The sequence below is a fragment of the Malaclemys terrapin genome, chromosome 6 (genome assembly GCF_027887155.1).
Source record: "Malaclemys terrapin pileata isolate rMalTer1 chromosome 6, rMalTer1.hap1, whole genome shotgun sequence".
Lineage (NCBI taxonomy): Eukaryota > Metazoa > Chordata > Testudines > Emydidae > Malaclemys > Malaclemys terrapin.
In genome coordinates, this window is record NC_071510.1 from 81,874,123 (window position 1) to 81,896,360 (window position 22,238).

General features: G+C 43.4%; 1 protein-coding gene across 6 annotated transcripts in view; it reads left to right on the forward strand.

Annotated features, from left to right (window-relative positions):
- HAPLN1 (hyaluronan and proteoglycan link protein 1) overlaps positions 1–19,128 on the forward strand; it is a 92,899-nt gene extending 73,771 nt beyond the window's left edge. For all 6 annotated transcript variants that reach the window (XM_054033166.1, XM_054033165.1, XM_054033167.1 and 3 more), the window contains 2 exons: positions 6,571–6,873; positions 15,024–19,128. In XM_054033166.1, coding sequence (XP_053889141.1) covers positions 6,571–6,873; positions 15,024–15,313 — 593 coding nt within the window. In that variant the 3' untranslated portion in view covers positions 15,314–19,128. The remainder of the gene's footprint in view (positions 1–6,570; positions 6,874–15,023) is intronic.
- Positions 19,129–22,238: the final 3,110 nt, after the last annotated feature.

Sequence of the window (22,238 nt, forward strand, 5' to 3'; positions counted from 1 at the left end):
AGGGGTTTGAATGTACATTGTGAATGTTTATGAGCCAAAGATCTGTCTGAATAGTACCAATATTCATATTATTGGGTGAATTTGATATTGCTCATCCCTAGCTAATTACAGCCCCCGCCCCCCTGAGAATCAGTAAGTGATTCAGCACTTTCCTACGCTCACCATAGGCAGAAGTATTGCAGGAAATACAGTTCTGTATTGTAGTGTCACAGATTAGTCGGTGAACTTGCATATCATGTGAGCAACAGTACTTCTACACAAAAGGGGTGAATTTTATGGAGAGAAACTCAGCACTAAAGTCCAATCCTCAAAGGTATTTAGGCACCTCACTCCCATTAAAATAAATGGGAATTAGATGCCGGGATACTTTTAAGGAACTGAGCCCAACTGTGCTCCTTTTCCCTTTTTCTCTTTCTAAATATTTATTTGACTAAGCTTGCAGTAAAAGCCAAAGCCTGTGTTTGTGCACTAGGATGTGATCATTCAAACAAACACAGGTGTGTTTATTGAAATGTGCATTACTTCAAATAGTTGTCATGCTAAGTTTGTGGACTCATTCTAATTTCCATTACAATTACCAGTTCTCAGGACTCTGATTTAATAAGTACAGAATCATAGAACAAGTGCAATTGTGGGTCTGTCATTCAATTACAAATATCTTCAACAGTGACCTGAAGTGGCCTTGGTTCTTCTTGATGTTCTTCTTCAGATGTAGCGCGAAGAAAAGCTGTTCTTTGAGAGTGTATATTTAAGTGAATTGAGTACTTATGAAAGGTGCTATATTGACAGTATTATAAACGGTGTTGTTGTAGCTGTGTCGCTCCCAGGATATTAGAAAGAGAAGGTGGATGAGGTAATAGCTTTTACTACACCAACTTGTGTTGGTGAGAGAGAGTTTGTAAGCTTGTCTCTCTCTAGTATTGTAAACGTAGAAACGGATTTCTAACCTGCTTCACCAAAGTGAAGAGTTGCACCACTGAGGTCAGTATAGGTACAGATTTGGGGCCCTGGCCTTCCACAAGTCATATCAATGTTCCTACTAGTTGGCATGATGAACTCCTAGAGCAGGGGTCGGCAACCTTTCAGAAGCGGTGTGCCGAGTCTTCATTTATTCACTCTAATTTAAGGTTTTGCGTGCCAGTAATACATTTTAATGTTTTTTAGAGGGTCTCGTGCTATAAGTCTATATATTATATAACTAAACTAGTGTTGTATTGTAAAATAAACAAGGTTTTCAAAATGTTTAAGAAGTTTCATTTAAAATGAAATTAAAATGTTGATCTTATGCCACCGGCCCACTCAGCCCACTGAGTGGTTACCTACCTTCTCCCTGGTTCTGGCCATTCTCTTCCTCTGTCTGCACTGAGCTGAGGGTGGCAGTGCACTGAGCACAGGGCTGGGGGTGAAGGGTCGGGCCAGGAGCTAAAATGAAGAAGGGGGCTCAGGGTTGGGGCAGGAGGTTCGGGTGTGGGGCACTTACCTGGGCAGCTCCCATTTGGTGCGAGGGATGCAGATGGGAATGTGGGGGGGGGGGGGGTGCAGGAGCTCCCATTTGGTGCTCCGGGTGGGGGTGGGGATGGGGATGTGGCGGGTGTATGGGGTGTAGGGGGGTTGGGGATGTGGGGCGGTGCAGGTGTCAGGGTTAGGGTTGTGGGGGTGGGATGAAGGAGTCAAGCAGAGGGCTGGGTGTGTATGAGGGAGGTACAGGGCTCAGGGCTGGGGTCTGGGGTGTGTGCGGGGTTCAGGGCAGAGTGTGCGTGGGTGGGGGTCAGGGCTCAGGGGAGAGGGTTGGGTGACTGCCCCCCTAAGAACTCCTAACCCCCCAGCTCCTTGTCCCCTGACCACTCCCTCCAGAGACCCCCCACCCTAACTGCCCCCCCCGGACCCTCCTTGCTCCCTGTCCCCTGACTGCCCTGACCCCTATCCACCCCCCGCCCCCTGACAGACCCCGGGACTCCCATGCCCCATCCAACCCCCCCTGCTCCCTGACTGCCCCCTCCAGAGACCCCCCCATCCAACCCACCCTGTCCCCTGACTGCCCCCACACCCATCCCTTATCCAACCCCCCCCAGCCCCGGACCCCTTACCATGAGGCTCCACGCACAGCTTGATAAGCTGCGCTGCGGGAGTGCGCAGCCTCGGCCCCCAGAGCTCTACACGCATGGCGGCAGGGCTCCGGGTGAGCGGGGAGCGTCTTTCCCTCCCCGCGGAGCCAAACACTACCCTGCGGGAGCACGCAGCCCCAACCCCCAGAGCGCTGCGCGCACGACGGCAGAGCTCCAGGGGAGGGGAGAAGGTGCGGGAGGGGCCGGCAGCTTGCTGCGCTCCAGCCTAGGGTCGCGGACCCCGCGGCTTGCCGTGCTGGGAGAGTGGGGTCATTTGCCCACCCCATGCACACAGCTATGCTTCTGCTCCCTGCCCCCGTGGGGGGAGCGGAGGGCAGAGAAGAGCAGGCCGGGCTGGGCAGGATTTTTAATGGCACGCTGGAGTCCCGGCAGGCTCCAGCGTGCCATTAAAAATCAGCTCGCGTGCCGTCTTTGGCACGCATGCCATAGGTTGCCAACCCCTGTCCTTGAGGATTAAGGTAGACTGTTGCAAATAAGCTTCCTACAAAGACGAATCCCTTGGTTGGGTGGTAGAAGCAACTGGCGGCATAGATAGTGTGGTCACCATGTTTTTTGTCTTGGAGTTACATTTGACATGGTGACATGGAAAAGAGGAGGGGGGAAGGGAAATCACAGTGCAGTTTTTCTTAGTGAATCAGGGGCAAGGCTAAAGATGAGAATTATCATGACCTCTACATTTGGTGGGGACATGCCAGTCTCTTACCAGCATCAGAGTTACGTGGTATTTAAAGAGCCCAAAGAGGTATCCATAGACAGAAAAAGACAAATACACTAGGAACTGTCTTCTCTTTCCCCAAAGTCTAAATTGAATTTATTACTGTTATGGAGAGGAAATGTTATAGTCCTATAAGTCAGGAGTTTTTGATTCCATTTCCAGCTGTAGAAAAATGTAACCTTCAGGATGGTCTTTTGCTCCATCCAAAAATGTATGTAATGGATTGTCGTATAGAGATTGGTGACAAGAACTGAAGCTAAAGATGCTGGGTAACTAACTAGTGCACAAAAGCGTAGTAAGAGTAGCTGCAGCAGTAGAGAGATTCGTAATACAGGTCATCCCTATTAATTCAACATTAAAAGCTATAGGGAAAGAAGGCACAGCAGTAGTAGATAACAATTAAATACAGGGTAAAGCGGAGCTACACAAAGCATGGATCACAGGACAAGTCCAGCCTAAACTGTCATGTAAATCACCCTTAGCCAGCCTCTCCCTGTAGCTGCAGAGGGAAGTCAGTTTAATCAATTGCAGGTTTTTATTGTAGATGAACTCTAACAAAAAGCAACTTCTAATCTGTTGAGGAAGCTACACCCACAAGCTAATATTACAATTGTGTGCATATTTATGTGTTAAAACCTAGCCAAAATTATTAAATGCGAGTGGAAATATTAAGCATCTAAATCCATAGTTAGCCACTTAAATAAAATTATGTTTTACAGCAGCACACATTACCTAAAGGTCCTAAAATCACTTCAGCAATAGTCACGGGATGGTCTGAGTGCTCAGCCCCTCTGGAAATGAGGCTTTTTTTTTCATGCCTGCTTGTGGACCTGACTTGGACTGTTGACATTTATATGCAGAATAGATACAATCCTTGTTTCTGGTAAATTGCCAGTGTTACCCTCAGTGGTTCATTCCTTGGGCATCCCTAGAGTAAAATTAATAACAAGACCAAGTGGAAAAAGAGATCCAGAATGAATTTAAACATGTAGAATATGTATACCTTATTATAGCATAGTTAATAACATATGTATTACCTTTATTTTCATAGTTTATAGTTCAGAATAGCTAATAACTGAAGCTTCCTAAACAAAAGAGGCTTGCGAAGGAGAAGAAAATTAGCAACTAGAATTCAAGAATAGGGAGAGAATAAAAAGAAAGGTAGATTTCTAGTTAATCTTGGTGCCTTTTGGCTCTTCTCCTAATGCTTCTTCTCATCCCCCACGTTCTCCCTGCCCTACTCTACTGTGTTCTACAGCTGAGCAGAAAACTTCAGCTCTGGATCTTGTTTGGATCAGGTATTTTGTTTCACCTTATAGAGCCTGGACTAACTTTGTCTGCCAAATTCAGATCCGAGTTAGGTTTTGAAACCCTAACAAAATCTGAGATGCTTTTGCTTCAGTTCTAGCTCTGCTCTTTGCTGAATTTTATCAGAGCCAGCTGGGAAGATCTCTTCTGAGATGGTGTTTGCCATGTCTCTCCTGTGTCCAGCTGTGATTTTTTTTTTTTTATTGAAGGACACCATGTAAACAAACAAACAAACAAACAAAAAAGTGCCGAGAGAAAAGTTACAGGGTAGAGTGGGGTGAATGAGTGTCATTAAATATTGCTGTTCAGACAATTCTAAAACTTCCCTCGGTTCATCTGTCTCTACTTAGATCCTCCTTCTTCTTAAACAAAAGTTATCTGTGTTGTATCCCTCTTCAAAGGCTAAGCAGATTGGTCCTCATGTGTCGTGAGGAAACATCCCACAACTTTGTATTCCCTGCACTTGGGCCAGCCACAATCTCTGCCCGCACTCCTCTGAATGCCCTCTGGCTATGCCCACTGTGCTGTTAGCCACCCAAAAGGGGACAGGGAGAAGATGGCACTAGGGTTACCATATTTAGTGCCTCCGAAAGGAGGACACTTTAAAGGGGCCCCAGCCCCGCCCCCAGCCCCGCCCCCGCGCCCGCCCCAACCCCGCCCCCTCCCCAAAGTCTCCGCCCCCTCCCCTGCTTCCCGCGAACATTTGAGTCGCGGGAAGCCTGAAGAAGGTAAGGGGGGGGGTGTGGGGGGGGGAGGAGGCGCGGCCCACCCCCGGCACCGCAGGTCCCCAGCCCGTCCCCCGAGCCCCCGGCCCGTCCCGGCACCGCCGGCCGAGCCCCCGACCCGGCACCCGAGTCCCCGGCCGGGCCCGGCACCGGGCCCCCCCGAGCACTGCCGGCCGAGCCCCCGGCCCAGCACCCGGCCCGGCACCCGGCCACCCCGAGCACCGCCGGCACCCGACCCGGCACCCGAGCCGCCGGCCGAGCCCCCCGGCCCGGCCCCGGGCCCCCCCGAGCACCGCCGGCCGAGCCCCCGGCCCGGCCCGGCACCCGAGCCCCCGGCCCGGCACCCGGCCCCCCCGAGCACTGCCGGCCGAGCCCCCGGCCCAGCACCCGGCCCGGCACCCGAGCCGCCGGCCGAGCCCCCCGGCCCGGCCCCGGGCCCCCCCGAGCACCGCCGGCCGAGCCCCCGTCCCGTCCCGGCACCCGAGCCCCCGGCCCGGCACCCGGCCCCCCCCCGAGCACCGCCGGCCGAGCCCCCGGCCCAGCACCCGGCCCGGCACCCGGCACCCGAGCCGCCGGCCGAGCCCCCCGGCCCGGCCCCGGGCCCCCCCGAGCACCGCCGGCCGAGCCCCCGTCCCGGCCCGGCACCCAAGCCCCCGGCCCGGCACCCGGCCCCCCCGAGCACCGCCGGCCGAGCCCCCGGCCCAGCACCCGGCCCGGCACCCGGCACCCGAGCCGCCGGCCGAGCCCCCCGGCCCCGGGCCCCCCCGAGCACCGCCGGCCGAGCCCCCGGCCCGGCACCCAAGCACCCGGCCCGGCACCCGGCCCCCCCGAGCACCGCCGGCTGAGCCCCCGAGCCCCCGGCCCGGCACCCGAGCCGCCGACCGCATGTCCGATTTTCCCGGACATGTCCGGCTTTTTGGGATTTCCCCCCGGACGGGGATTTGGAGCCCAAAAAGCCGGACATGTCCGGGAAAATCCGGACGTATGGTAACCCTAGATGGCACCCCAAATCCTCCACAATGGCTAGCAGAACTGTCTGGCTGTGCAGGAGAGCATGTGCTGCACCCTTTCTAAGGTGTAGTAGCAGAGAGAGGGAAATGCCTCTCTGTGCTGCCTCCATGGAGGGGCTGTGCCTAAAAGCCACACTACAGCCGTTTAACAGGATCGGTTGACTATTCTTTTAAATGTTCCCTTAAACTAAACCCACTAAATATAATTTCTTGATTTTCCTTGCTTACTTTGACATTTTCCTTCTAAAGACCCCCAGTCCCTTAACCACTGCTGCTGCCTTCCTCTGACCTACCTGCAGTTTGTCTGCATGTGGTTGGTAGTAAGGTCCCCAGAACAGAATGCTGTCAGAAAGTGCAAGGATGAGGTTCTGGTGTCAGTACAAAGGCTGCAGCTGAGAGCAGGAGACAGAATTGGTCAGGTTCCCGAAGGAAAGAGTGTGAGGCTATCAGACAAGGAAGCCTGACGTGTCAGGAGATAGTCAGACAACATTCTCTGACCAAAAAGCTGACTTGCTGACAGAGAATTTTCCTAGAAATAAAACCATTAGTTGCAGTTGTATTATTTTGGCATCTCACATAGTTAACCATAAATTTGTCCTTTTGATACCAGTAAATGATATTTCTCTCTGTTGTGTTTTTTATATAGTTAAACAGCTAATAGCCTTCTTTCTTCCTTTCTGATACAGGTGTTGTATTCCCTTACTTTCCACGGCTGGGTCGCTACAACCTAAACTTCCACGAGGCTCAGCAAGCTTGTCTGGACCAAGATTCTGTTATCGCCTCCTTTGACCAATTGTATGAGGCGTGGAGGTCGGGGCTGGATTGGTGTAATGCAGGCTGGCTCAATGATGGATCAGTTCAGTACCCTATCACCAAACCCAGAGAGCCCTGTGGAGGAAAGAACACAGTGCCTGGAGTCAGGAATTATGGGTTCTGGGATAAAGATAAAAGCAGATATGATGTTTTCTGTTTTACATCAAACTTCAATGGTAAGAGTTTTGAATCACTTCTACCTTTAAGAAGGCCATTTCTGTGCTTCAGAAAAGAAACTAACTCCAAAGGTACTGAAAAGCAGCAAGAGATGTTTGATTTGTCAAAGTGCATGTTAGTTTTGGAAACTGTTATCATTGAATTTATGAGGAAATGAGTCTGGAGTGAAAAAAAGACAAATTTTGCCACTTTTTCATGTCTTCATTTTTAAAAGCAATAGTTCAGAATGAATTGCTGGCAGCACATTCATGTGTCTCTGTTTTCATTCCTAGAAATTTGTGCAGGTATGTTCCATATTGATACACTGCCTAGTTTATTTAAGTTAAAGCAATGGAGAAATCAGTGTTTCCTTTCATTAAGTTGCCCCTTTAAGTAAATAGTGAGGATATATTACAAGTTAAAAACCTACCAAAAGGTAAAAAACCCACAAGGAACAATTGTGATTAGGAATTCACTGTTCCTACATAACTTTAATGCCATTTTATACTCTCTAATAAAGTATCAGACAGTTCCATTTTGTATGGTAACCATCGTCTAACAAGGGCGTACCATATTTGACAGGGTTACAAGCCTTGTGGATAGGGGGAAAGCTGTAGAAATGGTATATCTTGACTTTATTAAGGCTTTTGATACTGTCTTGTATGACCTTCTCATAAACAAACTAGGGAAATACAACTTAGATGGCGCTACTATGAGGTGGACTAGTGAAGGCAGGGGGCTGGACTCAATGACCTTTCAAAGTCCCTTCCAGTTCTATGAGAGAGGTAGATCTCCATTTTTAAGAAATTACCTGTTATGATCTCTTATTGATGCCCTTTATAGGACCTGACCACTGTTCAATCCAGCTACTCCCATTTCACTCTCAACACATATTTTATTAGATTGTATAAATACAGGCTTGTGATGTGTAGTTATATAGGCAAAGTAAAACTCACACCTTCTGCAAGTCCTAATAAGTTCTGACCATGGTTTATGCTCATACTGCATTTGGCTGCTGACAAACTCTCAGTGTTGACTTGTAATATTCTTAGGGCTAGCCCAATGGCTCGAACATTGTGGGGTGGAACTGCATGAGGAATACTGGCTGAGAAGTGACTGAGATTCAGCCCTAGAAAGGACATTGAATGCAGTCCTCTGGTTGGATCATCATTGTCCCCAGTGTGAACTGGGAACTGATGGGTTGCACTATGAGAACACTGATCCATCAACCCCCATCATCCAGTTTAGTCCTCTGTTACGCTGCAGCAGAATACTGTGCTCCAGTCTGGCTCCGTTCATCTCATGTCAAGTTGGTGATATACTACTATATTCAACCAATCGCACGGTAGCTGGAATGATCCAACCCACACTAATACCATGGCTCCCCCTGTTAAGCAACAGCACTCTTCCACATCTGCATTGCGAGGATGCCATAGGCAGAAGAGTTGAGAATCTCAGGGCAAACCCAAGCCTTCCACTGTACACAGGCCCCTTCAACCACCCGAAAGCGCACTTGTCATCGAAGCGCCCACTGCGGGCCCGTTTGTCCTGCCCAGACTTCTCTGTGATGTCAAAGTGCTGTGAAGAATGAGCTGCAGCTGATGTCAGAAACTGTCCCTTATAATTGACCTGACCATACACATACCCAGCTTTGATTTGCCACCACAATAGTGAGCCATTCCAAACCAATTATGAATGGGCCAGGGCTAGTGTGTAGGCAGTCATCACACCTTGGACCAATAAGAGACCCCCACATGTGGTAGTGGCCAAAGACAGACAAAGTCTCACATTACTGTCTGCCCTCTGACCAGGTTTGATGGTCTCTGCAGTTCACTCATGTGGCTGCTGCAAATTGGCTTGGCAAGCACTGTTAAAAGAACTATGATTTACAAAAGCTCATAGTGGAACATTTTATAAATCTAAACAATAAACTTACACTAAGATTTTTAAAGCTGTATGGTTAGCCCTCAACGGTCAAGAAATACCAAAGTTAAAGATGTGCACAAAAACTTTACCTCTGCTCCTTTTTACATATACATTACAACAGTCTTTAATTAGGTGCTCAGATACTACAGGTCGTATATATGTATGTAGCTAGGTAACATGATCGCATACAATATATAATTTTTCTGCCTCCCTAAATACACGTATTTTTCATTCTTGTATGTTTACAATTAATTTCTTTCTACTAAAAAAAACTATTGGAAATTTGCACAGGGGAGCAGCATTAAAATTGCACTTGTAATCTTGGCATTTCCTGATGTCTGTGTGTCCCTGCAACTTTAATTGGACCCAGACCCTATACTTTTTACTACCTAGTTAAATTAGTCAAACATGTGCACATTGCACCTTTTTTTAAATTTAGCAGTCTTGCAAGAAACATGGAAAATGCAGTGTGCATGCTGTAGTAAGTGGTTATTAGAGGCAAAAATCAAAACTAATTTATATCAGAGAGAGTTATACCTCTTTCCACTTTCAACCTCCAGCTGTTCCAGATGTTAATAAAAGTTCACAAAGTGAAATATGTTTTCTTCTTGGTCCTTGTACTAAAAACAGCTAAACTGTTTTTACTCAGATGCCCCAGTGAAAAAGTTACTTTTGAGCAGCTACATCTTCGGGGCTGAAATTTTTTTCTTTCAGGGTATGTTTTAGAAAGTTACGAGCTACTGAAAATGAGGATTAGGATGGAAACTATTCTGCAACCTTAGCTAGAGTAGTTATTGCCAATCAGGGTTTCTCAAATTTCATTACACTGCAACCCTGTTCTGACAACAAAAATTACCACATGACACCAGGAGGTGGGACTAAAGTCTGAGCCTGCCCGAGCCCCAACATCCCAGGTGAGGGGAGGCCAAAGCCTTTCAGACCCAGACCAGTGGCCGGTAACCCTGAGCCCTGCCACCGAAGCCTGAAGCCCTCGTCTTCGTATCTGGGAGGTGGGACTCAGGCTTTGGCTTCAGCAAGTCTAATGCCAGCCCCATCAACCCCATTAAAATAGGGTCATGATCCACTTTGGAGTTCTGACCCAGTTTGAACACTGCTGGATAGTAAAAGTCCTTTCTAGTCTAAGTACTAGATTAGTTTGAGTGGTTTGAATGGGATGCTGGACCCTTGTGTTGGTTCCAGTGTAGGTCTAAGAGGTGGAGGGTTGGGTGAAACTCAGCCCAGCAATCTCCTTTACTCCTATTACAGTTTTTCTGGAAATTCCCTGTGCAGTATCTGCTACTTCATGCCCGGGCCTTTAGAACATTCAGTGATTTGACAGTCAGGGCCGGCTCCAGCCACCAGCTCAGCAAGCAAGTGCTTGGGGCAGCCAAGGGGAAGGGGCAGCAAGTTGGGCTCTTTGGCGGCAGGTCCCTCAGTCCCTCTCAGAGGGAAAGACCCGCCGCCGAAGAAGAAAGCTGTGCGGTGGAGCTGCCACCAAACGCGGCCTTTTTTTTTTTTTTTTTCCTCCCCGCGACTCAGGGATGGATGTGAGGAGGAAAATGGTGATTTTTAATATTTTGAAAATCAATTAAACTTGAACAGAATTTGATAAGACAAAAGAAAATATAGATTAACAGGTTGCAAATAATTAAAGGCCTGCTGCAAATAATTATGGTTTTAATGCTTCTCAAAAAAACAGAAAAAAAAGTCACATGTATTCTTTATACTGGAAAGCAACTTGAGTTGCTGAGTACCTAGTTGCTGCTAGGTACAGAGGGTTAGTACTAGTTTCCTCCACAAAATATAGATGAAGTCTGAGTGGGGTTTGCTTTACTCGTTCTGCTCATTAATATGCATTTTGTTACATGCTTTGCATACTGAACAGCACCATATAATTGATTTTTTAAATTTGTTCTAACAGAGTAAAATCACAAATCTCTTGTGTTAAGTTACAAAATGCACTTTTACAAAAAATCTCATTTAATTTATTCAGTGTAGCAGCAAGCCAGTCATATCAATGTTGGAGGCCACAAACATCACACGTTAAGCCACCATCTTCCATTTAATGAAAGAAATGCACAATGCATAAACCTTTTCTGGGTTATATATTTGTATTGCTCATTTTACCCTTGCAGGAAAATAGGACACGAAGTAATGAGTCATTGTTCCTCTGAGTGAGAGACCAAAGAAAATGAGAAAATACAACAATAATATTAAAAATAAACTAGATTCAAAAAGTCAAGTGAATTAATTAGCCTATGGAATGGAGTTTGCTAATCACCAGCCTCGCTGCTGAAAGCTGGTGCAATGAGGACCTTTGAAGGAACGTCCCTTTTCTAAAGTGGCAGAATAAAGTCAAGTTACTGTAGTTCCCCAACATAGGGCAAAATAGATGCCAAACCTAATAAGTAACTATCCCATTTAATGAGTGAGGAAGCGTTTCACTTCTGAGGCTTTTAACAACGCTGAAGAATAGTGGCTTTGATCAACAATTCACCGTGGCTATTAAGACGTTCTGAACTTGAGTCTTAACTTGAGCAGATGATGGGCTCTACACATTGTGCGAATGCCAGCAGCCTTTGGGATACATCCAAGAATATGTAAAACTCCCATGTTTTACTGTCAAATTGCCATCTGACACTGGAGAACAGTTTACTTTTCCACAAACACACAATGATGTGATTAGTTGGGTTGGGTCACAGTAAAGGCAGTATTGCCAACGTGTGATTTTATCTTGACTAGCAGTTTTAGGGTGGTTTTTATAACGTGTCATATGTGCTATCTGTGAATGCCTCAAGGTGAAGGACGTAGACCAGCCCTGCCATCCATGTGGGAGCAGGGTTGCACTGGAGGGGGAATTCAGGGAAAAGCTGCTGCTAGGTACAGAGCCCAGCAGCAACGCTTCCTGCTCCTTTGGAATGTCTCCTCAGGTTCTGGACACTGTGGAGGCAGCAGGAGGCACCGATCGATCAAGGTGACATGCATGGGCAGAAGAGTAGAGGAGTTAAAAAGTCAAAAGATAGACTAAAAACATGTTTTTAGTCTTTTTTTAAAATCATACGATTTTGAGGCAGTAACATGATTTTTGATCTCTTATGGTTGGCAGTACTATGAGAGGGTTTTTTTTTTTTTTTTTTTTAATTTCCTAAATCACTTATTACATGTCTGTGGTGTAGTGACAAAAACAATCTGGCTTTAGCCTTCAGTTATTCAATTACTCCAGGCAAGAACCTTATACACAGGTTTGCCAACCCTGCAGAATTGTCCTGGAGTCTCCAGGAATTAAATATTATGTCACGTGATGAAACTTCCAAGAATATGACCAATTAAAATTGGCAACCTTTTTTTCCACTGGTCTGTATACTCCATTATGTCTTCCATTCCCTCCTCCCCACCAACTTTACTTATAGCAGAATCCTACTCATTTTAAAGCAGTTGGAGCAAACAAAAGGTCTCTGGTTGCCATTGGAAAAGTATAACAAAGAAACGTGCAAGAGGTTACACTCAGAAGACTGTAAGGATCAATGACCAGGATTGTCAGTATGACGTGAAGGAATTCTACAGACAAGTGGTTTCACAGCTATCAGAAGGCAAAGTTTTCCCCATTGCTCAGGATCTATTCAAGAGCCTCTACACCAATGAATTCCCCTGCACCCCCAAACACCTCTCTGTACCACTTAAACTCCAGGTTCAGAGGGCCTTCTGTAGTACCTCTTTGTTAGTGTGCATTTCATGTCTATTGCACAGCAAACAAAAAAATGGGAGTGAAGGAAGAGGAAAATAAGGAATTAACAGACAAGTTCTCAGCTTTTTCCACAAGTGCAAGGTGAAAGTTTCTACTACCACATCGTGATGGATTACATATTAGAAAGAGAAAATGTTGTTCTAGCCAAAGAACGGTCAGGCATCAACTTCACACTTACATCCTCTTGATATTTGGGGATGAGATTACACCAAATTGAAGTAGCTGTTCACATATTGTCTGTACACATTGTAAAGTTTAACAATGTTTTATTTACTGCCTGGAAATCCTCTTCTCAAGGGGGCTAGCAGATGTGCACAGAGTTTATTGGTTATTTTTTAATTTAACAAAATAGTCTGGATACAGATGAACTTTTTATGCACAACATTTACTATTAGCAATGGCCTATTTAAGGAATGGGCATATTAAGAGTGCTGATATTACGGAGGCCATGGGTCAAGTGCACAACCTTATGGCAAATCCATGGGAAATTACCTTTCCATTGACACATGGCTTGACTAGCTGCTAATAAACTGGGATTTGCAGCCCATCGGGCAAATCTGAAAGCCCATTCACTCTACAGCAAACTACCTTTGACAGAGTATGAAGAGTCTGTATCCAGTCATAGAAACCTTCTACGTTAGCAAATATTATAAAATGGTTTCAACTGCATTGAAATGTAAGAAAGCATGTGCTTTTCTAAATAGATATATTACCCAATATCACCATTACTCTTCTATTGAAATGCCATTTGGAAAGTTCTTAGCGATACCTCTCAGTGAATTACAACAGATCTGTGAAAACAAAAATGAAACAAAGGAAAAGTTCTGTTAGTGACTCAACAGGCCACAAAAGTTTTTGCTTTGTTAGGATTTGTGCTCTGATATAAACAAGTCCTAATATAAAAAGGTGCAAGCCTAAAAATGGAGCTATTCCCAATTTCCACATATATTCCATTCAATCTGGCACTCCTTAATTAGGCAATAAGCCCTTTTGGGTAGTTGACGCCAAAGGGACAGATCCTTTCCCCTGAGAAAGTCATTTGAAAGGGGGCAGAGATAGTTCTCACAAGGAGGGAAAAACAACAATAATCTGGCATATTCTTTAATAAGGAAACATAATATTTCCTTCTGGAATTAAAACAAGAGGGCCCCATACAAAAATTACCTCATTTCTTATATAAATTGTCCACAGGCAATGCGTCAGTTTGAAAGCCTGCCATGCTTATTTGGGAATTGTTAGCCTATCAGCTGACTGCAGTTCCACCTAGCAGTTTCTTAACTGTCAGTCCAATAATGATAAATAATCCTGAAGATATTGAATAAAAGGAATACAATTAATTTAAGTGATACCTTTCCTTGATGGATGAAATTAATGTTTATATTGTTGTTGCTTACAACTTAACAAAAGAGATTCCCCCCTTAGTTTACTAGTGACATATATTTGTATTACCTTAGACAGAGACAGTTTTCCTCAGAGCGCTATCAGTGTTACAGCATTCTATGGTGAGAACATACCCTGTGAAGCCTAAAAAGAAACGATAAATGTTTTTGACTGTTGTAGTAGACCAAAAACCTGCCTGTCATAAGTTTTCCTTACAAGCTCAAACTTTGCTTCTCTGAAGTTGTGCACTATTTCAGCCTTCTTACAGCAAGACTTGAAATGGTGCTTCTACTTCATCAGGAACATTGAGTCTGCCATATCAAGGAATGGTTCTTTCTGTAATAAATTAATAAAACTGCATCTGTTAGGCCTAGTCACCTTTACCTCAATACGATCACAGGTCAGATCTAAACATATCAATCTGTTTGTGACAAGAAAATGGAACATCATGATGGGTTTAATTTAATTTGCAATGTAGATTGCAAAACCATCATAATGTAAGCACTGAACTAATGTTTCATCCCCATGAATAAACTAGAGATGTATGAATCTTGTATAGTCTGAAATGTATAAGCCGCTAACTATTTTCTGGGACTTCAGTAGTCCTATGTGGGTATACACATAGGTTTGCTTGTATGAATCCAGTTGCAGGACTGGGGGCCTACTTTGAATTCCTGAACTTCCACCCATGCGCACATACCTTTTCCTCCACATTTTCTCCCTGTGCTTTGCAGGAGGAATAGAAATGTATCTAGCACAGCACAGAACTTCCACTCTCTTCTCACTCTAATGCCAAGTTGGCATACATGGATAACCTATAGATTGGGTGGGTGGGGGGGAAGGGTTTGGGGGGGAAAGGGTTCAACAGAAAATGTCCATCTTCCTCCCCCTGCTCTGTTCCTTCAGATTCCCCCTAACCAGAATGTGAACTTAATGTATTTGAGTCTATTAAGTCCCAATTTTGAAAGAATGAAGTGGGTTTGAATCAAGTTCCCAGCACTAGAACAAACAGATTGTTGATATTCTACATTTTTGTATGATTTTATAGTGAAGACTATTTTTATAGAATTTCTTAATCATTTCATGTGGCTGACAACTTACCTTCTCTCTTTCCATTAGGCCGTTTTTACTACCTAATACACCCAACCAAGTTGACCTATGATGAAGCTGTGCAGGCCTGCCTCAAGGATGGATCCCAGATTGCTAAAGTAGGCCAGATATTTGCTGCCTGGAAACTTCTAGGTTATGATCGCTGTGATGCCGGCTGGTTGGCTGATGGCAGCGTCCGCTACCCAATCTCCAGGCCAAGAAGACGCTGCAGTCCTGATGAAGCAGCAGTGCGCTTTGTAGGCTTCCCAGATAAAAAACACAAGCTATATGGTGTCTACTGTTTCAGGGTGTACAACTGAAAGTACCTAGAGCACAACAATTTTAAATTCATTAAGAACATGTGAAAGATTTCTTTTCAATACGAACTCATGCAAGTTACCAAAACTGTGATAAACCTTTTTTACTTACTGTAAAGAGTCATTTTCATAAGTCCAACCCTTTAATTTGGTTTTGTTTTGTTAATTCAACAGATATTTTAAATTAATATAATTGAATGAAAGCTCTAGGTAAGGAAGCTTTAGAGCCAAACTCTTTAAGCCACACCATCCCAACGAAATATATTTTTCATGAATGGGGCATGCAATAGCTTGACAATTGCTAGGACTAAATTAAGGACTGTAAGGCTACTCAAAGCAGAAGCTTTTACAAGCACAAATTTTACACATTTGTACCATTTTGAGATTCACTACAAAAATAAAATTAGATCTGCAGTTTTGAAATACGGTAATTTTTTCTTAACGGGTTCAGTGAGGTTTTGCAAAATAAAAAAAAAAAAAAAAAACACAAAAATATTTTCACAGGGGGACAATATATACAGTTTGATGAAAACAGCAACTCAAACAGTCCACAAAATAGGACTTGTTTTACCATTTAAAATCTTGCCTTTCAGAAAAATAAGCTCATACATGAGCCAATGCATAGCAAAAAGCACAACTAGATCTCCTGAACATTTCAATTGTGGTTTTTATTGTGTGTAACACATTGATGAGTGGGTGAATAATTAACTAATGAGTGAACCCTACTTTCTTCTTAATTCAAACTGAAGATGCCTGAGAAGTGTTGTATTACCTTTGAGTAGCTTTACTGAGTTATTTTTAAACTCTAAAGGCCATTTGCTAAGCAGCATTTAGCATCTACTCAGGGCAGTTGTATAGATGAACTGCTGGACAGACAAATTGTAAAATTTAGCAGCTTGATTTTATGTTAGCCTTTAAAATGTTATTGTCTTTATAAAAACAACAAATATTTCTCTGTTATTTACACATCATGAAAGAAACATTTGGAAAAACACATTACAAATCAATACAGTCTCTACAATGAGAAAGAAAAATCTAGTCCCAACAAGCAAAGATAAAAAACAAAACAACCCCACCATATTTCCTGTTTGTATGCATACTTACGCCCAATTTATATCCCAATACAAATATTACTGTTTCTAAATCCATTAAAGAAAAATAGTAAATGTGGTCAATCCTAAAACCAGGTGGAATTGATCATTGTTAAGATTAATGGAAAACTCTAGAAATTGTTAGCAATTTCACCACAATCTGCAGAGGCTGCATGGGAGACATTTATCTTTGTCCTCCAGTATCACAGAAAGAAAGCACTATGCACAGTGCATGGAGTTTCCTGAGGGGCTTGGGCACCAATTCTCATTAAATTAATACCCAGTTCCTCTGAATTTGATATCGGAGGCCAAGATTTTCAAGAGTGACTATTGATTTTTGAATGCTTCAATTCTGGGTGCCCAACTTCAGAGACCTGAAAGCAGCCTAGTTTTCAAAGAGTGGGTGGCTCAACACTTTCTGAAAATCAGACCTTAAAGGTATTTCAAGTTGGGCACCCAAAAATTGGGCCACCCAAAATTACTAGTCACTGTTGAAAATCTTGACCTCTGCAAATCCGTTAGACAACTTTGAAATTCCCACCCGTATTAGTATCGCTACTAAAAACAAAGCAAATGTAGAAGTCTATTTTCCTACACCATGTTTTCTGACTATGAAGATTTCAGAGGACCAATATTTGTATTAAATGAAGTTTTACAGTTTCCATAGCTAAATGAAATATAGTGGTATTATCCCAGTACAACACAGCTGGTATGCTTTCATGAATGTTTTTGTGTAGATTTTTTCCCCCACAGATATGAGTAAATAAATCTATGATTCCTGAAATGATTGTGGTTCCATTTTAAATGCATGGCAGGATTGTAGTAGAAAGATATTGAATTGGTGAACATGTTGCCATTCCCAACAAGTGCAGAAGGCAAAATTCCTTCCTGGTGAGACCTTTGTGAAATATGGATATTGGCTCATACTTTCCAGGTGAAACAATGTCATTGAAAAGAAAACTATAATAATATTTACTTCCACAAGAGCCAGGGTTTCTGGCAACTCAAGCACAATGTAATCATAAGTGATTATAACATATGCACAATTAAAAGGCCAAAGCATACCTCCCTGTAGCCACACACTCTCAATTCCTTTCCCTTCAGAAGGAGGGCTCAGTTACTTTCAAAGTATCCCTTCCCCTCCCCCCGCATACACACCTCACACACATCCTCACCCCTCCTCACCACTATTTCTCTTTCTCTCTCTCTCTCTCTCTCTGCAAAGACTTTTCTGAAGGGTCTGAGGTACATCCAGGGGAAGGAGTTGGAGAATGGTTGGGCCGGGAAAGGTGTGGGCAGGACAGGGACCGGAGTAAGGCCAAAGGGATGCAGATCATCCCCCTTCCAACCCATGGAAAGTATACCATAGAAAACGTGGCCGTATCTTTTCTGCACAGTCCCCTCAATAGTCCTGAGGGCAGCAAAAGCCAGAGGAAGTCACTCTTAACATGGTTCCAGTTCCCAAGCAAATTGTTAGTCCACTTGGAGTAATGTAAAGCCACAGAACCTTCATAAAAGTGACCCTGTCCTCCTGCGTGATCCTTCACATTTGGGGGATGTGCATGACTCTTTCATAGGGAGACAACTCACCAGACAGCTTTCTGCTGAAGTCATCTCAGCAACCTCTTTTTCCAGAGCCCTTTCCCACAGATTTCTTATTTTGGAGAAAGAGAATCTGGCCAAGGTTTCTAACTGCAGAAATGTGAACATCCAAGTCTAGATCCTTAGGTCAGGCCAAGATGCATTTGGATCCACACCCAAGTTGGGCAAGTCAGCTTTATAACACCTTTGCAGCTCCCTGATTCTGAAGCTAGCCAGCCTCCACCATAAGTTAGATTCAGGGCTATTCTAGTTTGTGCCCCACTACCCAAGCAGCCTTTTTGACAGCCAGAATGCAGCAGCACATACATCCATGGCCAGGCTCTGTACATAAGGCGCTATGATGCAGCTGGTGGCTAAGCTGGTTCTATGCCAACCAGATATTCCCCCTACAATAAGGAAATAGCTAGGTGGACAGATCCTCAAGTTTTGCAGCACAAAGGAGTCATAGCACAGAGGAATTGGGACCCTGGAACGACAATGAGCTGTAATGTGATCACCGTTGGCCAAATTCTACCGTTCATTTACACCTGTGAAACCCCACAGAATATATTCGTGGTCAGGAATCAAACTCAGACCCACAGCATTGTGAAGGTCTGTGTGCAAAGTTTATTATATTATTTAAAGAAAGGCCTGATGGCTTTCTCAGAAGTATTCTAATTGAATAAGGCTAGTCTTAGCTCACCAGAGATATAATTATATCTATTTATCATTATAACAGATAACGTTAATGGGATAGTTTGCTGGGAGCACAAAAGTATGAAGCAGAAATTAACTACACTGTAAGCAGTTTTAAAGAGAAAAGCATCCAATTATGTGTGAAATGGGTATAAATGAATAGACAAGAATTATATTTATTTTTTACAGCTACAGATGTAGCTCCATTTCACTTTTATAATGTCAAAGTTAGAAAACAGCCTTAACTTTTGAATATGTTTGCTAGGTGCTTGGATCATATCTGAAGAGGATGCTTAAGACCTGTTAAAAATCTGTGCTATTTTCTGTTCTTGAGGATATAAAACCTTCATCATAAGAATGAATTCATGTGCTGTGTTATTATCTTGTATTTCATAATGTATCTGAATTTTAATGCCCATGAATGACAATTAAATCACACTCTTTTCAATATGATGATTTCTTTTTATTGACTGGCCCTTCTTTTCTTTCCCAGAGAAGACAATGAGAAAAATAAAAGATTAAGAGTATGAAAGCACTTACTCTGGCAGAGTAAATAGAAAGTTGTCACAGGTATAGACATGGCCAAAAAAGAACCGATGTAAGTTATAACCAAAAGAAGAAACAATGTGCCTTTAGTGAGCGCAAAGAATTGTTAATTTAAAAATGCAGCCACGTAAAGATTTCCAAGGTCAGGAACCAATCTGTATTCATTTAAAATACTGGGCCAGATTCGCAGCTGTAGCTCCACTGTCTTCTATGGAGCAGTGCTGATATAGCCCCGCTGAGGCTGCTTGTAAAACTGTGTGAGCTGAAAAGACACTCTGCTTTGTTCAGAACTGTCCTGGCGGTATTTGGATGACTAACCTAATTCAGCTTTAAAAAAAAAAGAAACATGTTTACCAAAAGAGAAGAGGGCAAATACCTAACATAACTAACATGCTAGTTTAAGATTAACAATACATTATTTTCTAACAATTTATTTAAACCAGTGTCTTGATGAAACCATCTTAGACTTTATGGGCTGGGCAGTAGAGCCACACCATCCACACTAGTCTACTTACATTGACACTGACAGGTTGCATTGAGTGACATCCCAACAGGCAACAAATGAGAAATTGTACCTATGTTTGGAAGCCTCTAGCGGTGAATCATTTATTTCTTTCCACCACCATCACCTCCACAAACCACCAGAGATAAAAGCTCCTGACAAATTCAAGAAGCTCTGCTGATAGGGCAGTGGCTAGAATTGGAAACTCGATTACCTTAGTCAATAAGCTCGAGTCGCTGGCATTAAAACTGATAAGGCTGCCATTTACTTTATCCACTCCATACTTTGAACACACAGACTACCAATAATAAAGAGATTTATTGACTATAACTAAAATTAAATCATCCTGAAGAAAGTTTTATGCTCCTGGATCAGACTCATGGGTCTTGCACATTTGTTAGCATTTTTCCCCAGCAATACTTACTGAAGTCAAGCAAGGCCATTGCAGAGCAATTCAATTCAGATGATGGATTTTATTGTGTGAGGAGATGCCAGATCTCAAATTTATTAGGGCCCTAACTCAGCCACAAACAGAGAAACAAATAAATAGTCCCCCTTTTAACAGAATTGTATGGAACAGTCATCCATTCTAAAGGTAATGTTGAACTGACAAAACATAACTGGTATTAAAACTTTGTGTGTGTGCGCGTGCCACATATTGTGAGGTTTCTTCTAACATCAGGATAATCTGAAAGGTTCCTTTTAAACCCCCATAGTTCTGTTACTAATGATCTTTCACACCAAATTCACCCTTCCTTACTTTGCACCTTAAGATAATCCTTGGTCTTTAAATTTTGGGAAAATAAACCCTGCATAGTAATATTGGACACAGTATTTTTCATATTGTGTATCTGTGCCCAGACCTCAACACCTGAGCATTGAAGGAAGAGAATCATCAGTACAGACTCCTCGAGTATGGTATTTGTTTCCTCCCTCTTTGATCTGAGAGAGTCTGAGTCTCTAAATCTTCAGGATAAGGTGCAAGGCTCATCTATTTCCTCAAGCTTTGGCATGGAAGTGGGTATTTGTATAGCTTAATTGTTCTTTGGAAGTTTACTTATGATGACACTGGCCAATGAATTATTGTATTGTTTTTATTTTTGTGATGTGCTCAACGACTATCTGATGGGTCCATTTAATAAATCTAACAAAACCACACAAAACCATAGCTAGCAACTTATCAAATAAAGTGTTTTTTTTTGTTATTCTTCAGCTAATCCTTACAGCAAAAGACTAATTCATACACAATTGTCCAGACTTAAAAATGAAACACTTTGCCTCCTAGTTAGATATTTTTCTTCAGACCTCCTTCACAATTGGGATATCAAATCAAGTTTGTGAAAGGAACAGAGTTGAGATTCAAATTCAGTCAATCAGTCCCAAGAGAACCTGAACTCATTTCTTCTCATCGGACTTAAGGAGACATTGACTAGGTTTTTCACTTAGCTTAATGTTACTGTGAATTCATGAGTTAGTGCTCCAGATTTCAGGTATTTTTACTTTTAACCCACAATAAAATAAACCATCAATAACCACTCAAAAAAAAATCACAGACAAAGGAGGAGCAGAAGGTGGGAGCAAACAAACTAAAGAATTGTTCGCAACTTGTGGTGATATATCTTTTCAAAAATTATAGTGACAATGTTAAAATTTGAAAAAACCAACAGAATCATGGCAGGTGACCACATTAATCTTCCTAATTTCCATGAATGAAGTTCACCATTATATTGGGAATTGTGAACAGCCCCCAACATAGCCACTGTGCATGGTGTTGGTGGGTTTCTGGCAGGTTCGTGGTGTATTCTGCAGTTCTTCAGTTCGCCACAGCTGGCCCCATGCCAGTTTTGCATAGGATAGCATGAATGGGATATTTGGGGATTAGGAGGAGATGAATGGATGAGTGGCCAGTCAGTCCACTGTTATGGAAAATGATAGCCACAAACTGCCACCTAGGAGAGGGCAACTCCACAGCCCCTAACCGTTACAGAGGGGCTGTCAAGTTGCCCTCTGCCTGCAGATTACAAGGGTGAATTCCATCCCAACCATCTTCTGCTTAAATCCCCAGTAAACCCACTTACTATACCTTTGTGTCAGGAATGGGTTAGGTGGGTGAATTTGTACCAGTGAAACTCTGTAAAAGATTAGTGTTCTCATACATATCAACATTCCCATCATGTTCGCCCAACTTATCATGCAGTGACCTGCCTATCTGTATCACTGATGCCCTCTATGAGGCAAAATATATCCAAACTGTTCCTTTTACCAACTGAGCCAAAAGACCTATTCTTTAAGCTCTAGTCAACATTTGTATTTTTGAAGCTGAAATTCACTTGAAATTCACTGCCACATCTGTGCAGGTTGTCTGATAAGTCTGGTTTTCCAGATGCATGCAGCCACGCATTGATACAAGCCCACCAGTATTTCATAATACTGGTTTCCAAACACCAGAAGCAATCCAAAAGGTTTGGCGCACTTGTGTATGCAGTGTCTGATCCATCTCCCACTGAAGTCA